This window comes from Belonocnema kinseyi, chromosome 8 (assembly GCF_010883055.1).
Source record: "Belonocnema kinseyi isolate 2016_QV_RU_SX_M_011 chromosome 8, B_treatae_v1, whole genome shotgun sequence".
Taxonomy (NCBI): Eukaryota; Metazoa; Arthropoda; class Insecta; order Hymenoptera; family Cynipidae; genus Belonocnema; species Belonocnema kinseyi.
Window position 1 is genome coordinate 107,156,023 of NC_046664.1, and position 6,540 is coordinate 107,162,562.

The following is a 6,540-nucleotide window of genomic DNA, read 5'->3' on the forward strand; positions in this document are numbered from 1 at the left end:
CCAATTAGCACAAATGGTAAGTTCCGACAGTGCCTACAAGTGTGCCTACTGGCCGCTAAATGGCAATACCGGTTTCATATGTATACACCTGGTACATTCTCATTCCTGAGAATGTAATGTAATCGTCCAAATTTTTAATATCTGCTTTTTAAGGGATCTTTACGTATCGGCACTCAAAGAATCCGAAAACCATAAAATTTAATCGGTGCTTGAGTCCTCACCGAGTGTACGTCGCGAATTTTCTTACCTGTGTAGCCTCGTCCGAGCAACGCCCCGAGTGCAAATTGTAACCCTCTCATTGAGCCCCGCTCTGAGACGTAGGAGTTTACTTCCCTTAATAAATAGTTTTGTTTTTATGAACTCTAATAACAATTCTTTCTTGTGTCGGAAAAAATTCCTCTTGATTCAACCTCTCCACAGTAGTGACCCCGACGTGATTACAACACACATGATCTTCAGTGTTTTTTTCTAACGTGAACAGTGATATAGTGAACGCTTTAGTGAATATTCAGTGACGATAGTGTTGGCAAGGGATAGTGAACTGTGTAAAAAACACACGATTTTGTAAAAATGCCCAACGAAGGACAAGCCACTGAAACTCAGATGCGAATCGAACTCAAACTGCCAGAGTTCATCGCCGACGATTCAGAACTGTGGTTTAACCTAGTCGAGAGAACTCTCGCGGCCGCGAAAATCACTGACGAATTGACAATGTTCGGCTGCGTCACAGCCGTGTTATCCCCTCATTACGCCAAGGAAGTGCGCGATTGTATAATAAGCCCGCATGCAACAACCCCGTATAATACTCTTAAAACGGAACTCATGAAGCGATTCGGGGTATCTCAAGAGCAGAAAACCAAACAATTGCTCGAACGTGAAGTGATCGGTTCGCGGACTCCGTCACAGTTTTTGAGACACTTGAAATCGTTAGCGGGGACGAGCGCAAATGAAACTATCTTGCGCGCATTATGGTTGAGCGGGTTACCAAAAACCATCCAACAAATATTGGCCGCGCATAAAAATGTCACTTTAGAGACAGCCGCCGAATTGGCAGATTCGATCGCGGCGACGAGTGTACCAGCTCCCGCAGTAAGTGAAGTGCAAAATACCGCTCCGATTGAAACTCTTCTAAACATTAAAATGGCACAGCTGAAGCTGGACCTTCAGCAAGAAATCTGCTCGATTTTAGAAAAGTACGACAGAGAATCACCCGCGCGAGATCGTCGATACTCACCTTCGCGATCGCGGTCGAGAAATAGAGGGCCGAGTCGCAACTGCGGCCGCGATAAGGATGGCGTGTGTTTCTTTCATCAAAGATTCGGAGAGAAAGCATATCGTTGCAAGCAACCTTGCACTTTTTCGGGAAATGTGAAGGGCAATCGCTAATGGTGGCTAGCGATCCGTGCCAGCAAACGCACCGCCTTTTCATAACAGACAAAGATAGCAAGTTGTCGTTTCTGATCGATACGGGTGCTGACCTCTGCGTTTTTCCGCGGTCGTTTATACAAAAGAAAGTCGAGAAAACTACTTACGCTCTTTCGGCAGCAAATGGCTCAGTGATTGCCACTTATGGCGTTTATGAAATGCCGCTCAATCTCGGCCTTCGTCGCGAATTTCCTTGGAGGTTTGTGATTGCTGATGTGTCTCGCCCGATAATTGGCGCAGATTTCATTACACACTACGGACTACTAGTCGATCTGCAAGGCGGCCAACTCATCGATCTCGAAACAAATATAACGACGCGCCGTCAGTTTTTCAAAACAGAGCAGCCGAGCATTAAAGTGATAACAGGAAACTCGTCTTATCACCTGCTTCTTGTCAAGTATCCGGATATCATGCGTCCAGACGGCGTCACCCCAACAGTGAAGCATAAAACGCGTCACCACATCATGACTACGCCTGGTCCACCTGAAGCCGACTTGCACCCGATAAGCTTATCACCGCGCAAAAGCTTTTCAACACCATGCTGAAACTGGGAATGGCTTGCCCATCCTCAAGTAGCTGGGCAGCACCGCTGCATATGGCTTCTAAACAAGGTGGAGATTGGAGGCCGTGTGGTGACTATCCCGCGATCAACGGAAGGACGATACCCGATCGCTACCCGGTGCCTCATATCAAAGACTTCGCGCAACGGCTACGAGGAAAAAGTGTTTATTCAAAGATCGATTTAGTGCGCGCCTATAATCAAATCCCTGTCGACGAAGCAGACATTCCTAAAACAGTGATTACCACACCGTTCGGTCTGTTCGAGTTCCCTTTTATGAGCTTCGGCCTCCGAAACGCAGGACAGACATTCCAACGGTTTGTTGACGAAATGCTTCGCGAGTTTGACTTTTGCTACGACTACATAGACGACACACTTGTAGCTAGTGACAGCGAAACCCAACACCTCGAGCACCTGCGGATACTTTTTGAACGACTACAGCAGTACGGCATTGTCATCAATCCGGCTAAATCCATTTTCGGTGAGCCTGAAGTTCGCTTCCTCAGCCATCTCGTCTGGAGCGACGGTATTCGACCACTACTCGAAAAGACTTAAGCAATCATCGACTACCCGCAGCCAGGAACACCTAAGGAACTGCGCAAGTTTCTCGGTATGTTAAATTTTTATAGAAGTTGCATACCAGATTCTGTGATGACGCAAGCTCCGCTCAAGTTGGTACTGACTGGAAGCCACTCGGTTTCTTTTCCAAAAAACTTTCACCCACGCAACAAAAATACAGTGCTTATGACCGTGAAATGCTCGCGATATATTTGGCAATAAAATATTTTCGCCATATGGTGGAAGCGCGCGACTTTATAATCTACATCGATCACAAGCCATTTATTTTTGCATTTAAGCAAAAATCGGACAAATCATCACCGCGCCAAGCTCAACATCTCGACTACATCGGTCAATTCTTGACAGACATCCGATATGTTTCCGGAAAAAACAACGTAGTGGCCGATGGTCTCTCCCGAGTCGAGGTTGTGGAAGAAATCCTCGATTACCACAAGCTCGCCGACACGCAAAAAGGCGACAAGGAGTTGCAAGCATTACGGCAGTCAAGCTCTGCGCTACAATTGAAGCTCGTGCAGATTCCGAACACAGATGCACACATTTATTGCGACGTTTCCACAGAAAAAGCTCGGCTATTTATAACGACAGACATACGGAAAGCAGCGTTTGACAGCATTCACCGACTCTCACATCCAGGAATAAAAGCGACGGCAAGAAGTGTGAAGAAAAGTTTCGTGTGGCCATCGATTGACGCTGACTGTCAAGCTTGGGCAAGAGCTTGCATTCAGTGTCAAAAGTCAAAAGTAACGCGGCATGTGTCATTCCCAACGGGCATCTTTGCAGCACCTTCAAGGCGTTTTGAATACGTGCATATAGACATTATCATACTACCCAACTCCGACGGTTGCCGTTACTGCCTAACATGTGTCGACCGTTTCACGCGCTGGCCCGAAGCCTTTCCAAAGGAAAACCAAGAAGCGGAAACAGTGGCTCGTACGTTCTACGAAGGATGGATTTGCCGCTACGGCACACCCCTCCGGTTGACCACAGATCAAGAAAAGCAATTTGAATCCGATCTCTTCAAATCACTTAATAGATTGACAGGTACGACTCACCTGCACACGACTTCGTACCACCCACAAGCCAACGGTGTGGTAGAGCGCCTTCACAGACAAATAAAAGCTGCAATCCGCTGCCATGAAAATTCACAGTGGACACGTGCTTTACCTACGGTGTTACTCGGTATTCGCTCAGCCTGGAAAGAAGACTTGAAGGCCACTGCTGCAGAGCTCGTATACGGCGAACCCCTTCGACTCCTAGGTCAGTTCCTTACATCTAGTACAACAAACGAAAGAGACAGCGCAGCCTTCCTACAAGAACTACGTGGATACATGCAGCAATTAAGGCCATTCGAGCCCAAACGTCACGGCACAGACAAAACCTTCGTCTTTAAAGACTTGGCAACGGCACAGCATGTCTTTGTTCGACACGATGCTGTAAAAAAGGCACTTGAAATGCCATACAATACTCCATATCCCGTCGTAAGCCGTAACGAAAAGTTTTTCGTTGTACACATAGGCGGCAAGCAAAAAGCGGTATCAATCAACCGTTTAAAACTGGCATTTGTCATTAACGAACACTTGACACAGGGAGGGACAAACATCACCCTTGAGCAGCCATCCAATCTAGTGATACCACGGCAAACAGCAGTGCAACGAGTAGAAACACCATCACCTCTGCAAGCACCGAATAATCAACCTCAGCAACTTCGTCGGTACCAAAGGCAGGTGAAATTCGTCGACCGATATCAAGCAATAACAGTGCACGTGTTTAGTGTAAAGATGAAATTCGAAAGTTTCTAAATGCAGTGATAAAATACGAGTGACTCATTTAAGGAAATTCTAGGGATGAGAGTAAGTTAGAGAAAGGGGTAGTAAAGTTATAAATACGTCAGACACTTTGTCAAAGAGATTTTCCTAGATAAATAGTAAAGACTGTTTCTCGCAAACCAAGCTACCTCACTATTGTCAGGGTGCACTTTCGCTTTTCACTATAAGATTTAGGTTTGGATATCCATGCATTTCCTCTCGGGTATAATTCTGGCCTTCGTAAACATTTTAAAGTCTCTACTTTATAATCTTCAAGTACCCACACAGCTACACTGTGTGGCTATTCAAAGACAACTCGGGTGACCGCGCAAACTGCGCCCTTCGGTTGGTCGTTTAGAAAATTTGAGGGCAAGCGGCCGTTTTCACGCCCGACCCTTTTTGGAAATGTATTGGCAGCCTCCGAACGATGCCTCTTATTGAGCCCCGCTCTGAGACGTAGGAGTTTACTTCCCTTAATAAATAGTTTTGTTTTTGTGAACTCTAATAACAATTCTTTCTTGTTTCGGAACAAATTTCCCTTGATCCAACCTCTCCACAATTATATACTTTTCGAAAACTTGAAAATGTTCAAAAAATAGAAAAAATTATTTTTTTTTCATAAATCTAAAAATTTTCAGTAGATACCAAATACATTTCAAACAATTTTAGTCAAATTTTTCGATTTGCACACAATTTAAAAAATTAGAGCTTTTTCAACATTTTAAACAATTTTTTTCAAGTTTCAGGAAATGTTGTCAATGTCTCCGATACTTGACAAAAATACTTGCAAATTATCCAAATGACATTTTTAATTTGAATGAAAATTAAAAAAGTTAGTTTAATGTAATCGTCCAAATTTTCGATCTCTGTTTTTTAACGGATCTTTACGTTTCGGCGCGCATATAATCCAAAAATTATAAAATTTTGTCGATGTCTGTCTGTACGTATGTCTGTATGTATGGTTAACTGAATGTTGTAGCCACGCTAACTTTTGAAGAATTTGTCCAGTAGAGTCCGCATTTCATACACTTCTAAAGGTCCTCAAAATAAAGGCTAAGTTCATTAATCAGATATTTCGAACCAAAATTAAAAAATTGAGTGCTTTTTCAAAATTTTGAAATTTTTGTTGTTGAAATTTTATAAATTTTTGTCAAAGTTTCTTATAGATGGGTAAAACACTTGCAAATTATCCAACTAAAATTATTTTTTTTGATGAAAATTAGAAAAGTTGTATACTTTTCAAAAATTTGATAATCTTCAAAAAATAGAAAAGATTATTTTTTTCATATATCCAGAAATTTTCTCTAGATACCAAATATATTTTAAAACTACTTTAACCGAATGTTTCGATAAGCCCATATTTTTAAAAATTAGAGCCTGCATAATCTAACAGTAGAGCGTGAAGCGCGATTATGTCAATGAGAATGTAATCGTCGAGGCCATAGGTGCTTTGAGAAACTTCTTTAATGTCAAATTATTGGAATAAATGAACAAAAATGAATTAATTTTTAAAACTGAATTATATACAGTCTTATCGAGAGTAACTAAATCCAAAGGCTCATTTTATGCCTATATTATTTAGTGCGTATATTCCTAAGGAACTATGAGTGCGTGTGGTTTTACAGAAACCGTTTACATAAACAAATGATCAAGATTTGAGTGTAGAAAGAAACCATGCCGATAGTTTGAATTAGTCTTACAGTTGCTCTCTGAAAGAAAGGATCTCTCAATAAAGCGTACTTTAATCTTATTGAAATATTATTTATTTTAACCTTGAATCCTACACGGAGAAAACGATATCGCAAGAGTTACAATACATACAGTAATTCCTGCGCTATATATCGTAATTATCACATTATAATAGTGTAAAATCGTGACATTGTACATTGCAAGATTTTAAATTATATTATTATTTTATAATATTATATATACGAGGGTTCTAATAGTGGCCAAGCGATGTTAGTGCATTATAATATCCTAAAAAGTTCCGGAACCTGCTTGTACGTCATCATATTGCGCTTTATTTCAATAAAGAAGTTTTGCGGTATCATTTTACGATATCTTTTTTTGTGTAGACTGTATTTATCCCATAATCCTTTACAAGTTAAAAAAAAGGTTCAGCTTTACTTTATGATTGTAGTTTATGAGAGGTTTGAATTACAGTATTTGATA

General features: G+C 41.6%; 2 protein-coding genes across 2 annotated transcripts; both read left to right on the top strand.

Moving 5' to 3' along the window:
* Positions 1-570: 570 nt before the first annotated feature.
* LOC117178643 lies at positions 571-1,386 on the top strand. The gene has a single exon (XM_033370066.1). It carries the CDS (start codon positions 571-573, stop codon positions 1,384-1,386), a length of 816 nt encoding a protein of 271 aa, XP_033225957.1.
* LOC117178644 lies at positions 1,386-1,970 on the top strand. The gene has a single exon (XM_033370067.1). The coding sequence runs from the start codon at positions 1,386-1,388 to the stop codon at positions 1,968-1,970; it is 585 nt and encodes a 194-aa protein (XP_033225958.1).
* Positions 1,971-6,540: the final 4,570 nt, after the last annotated feature.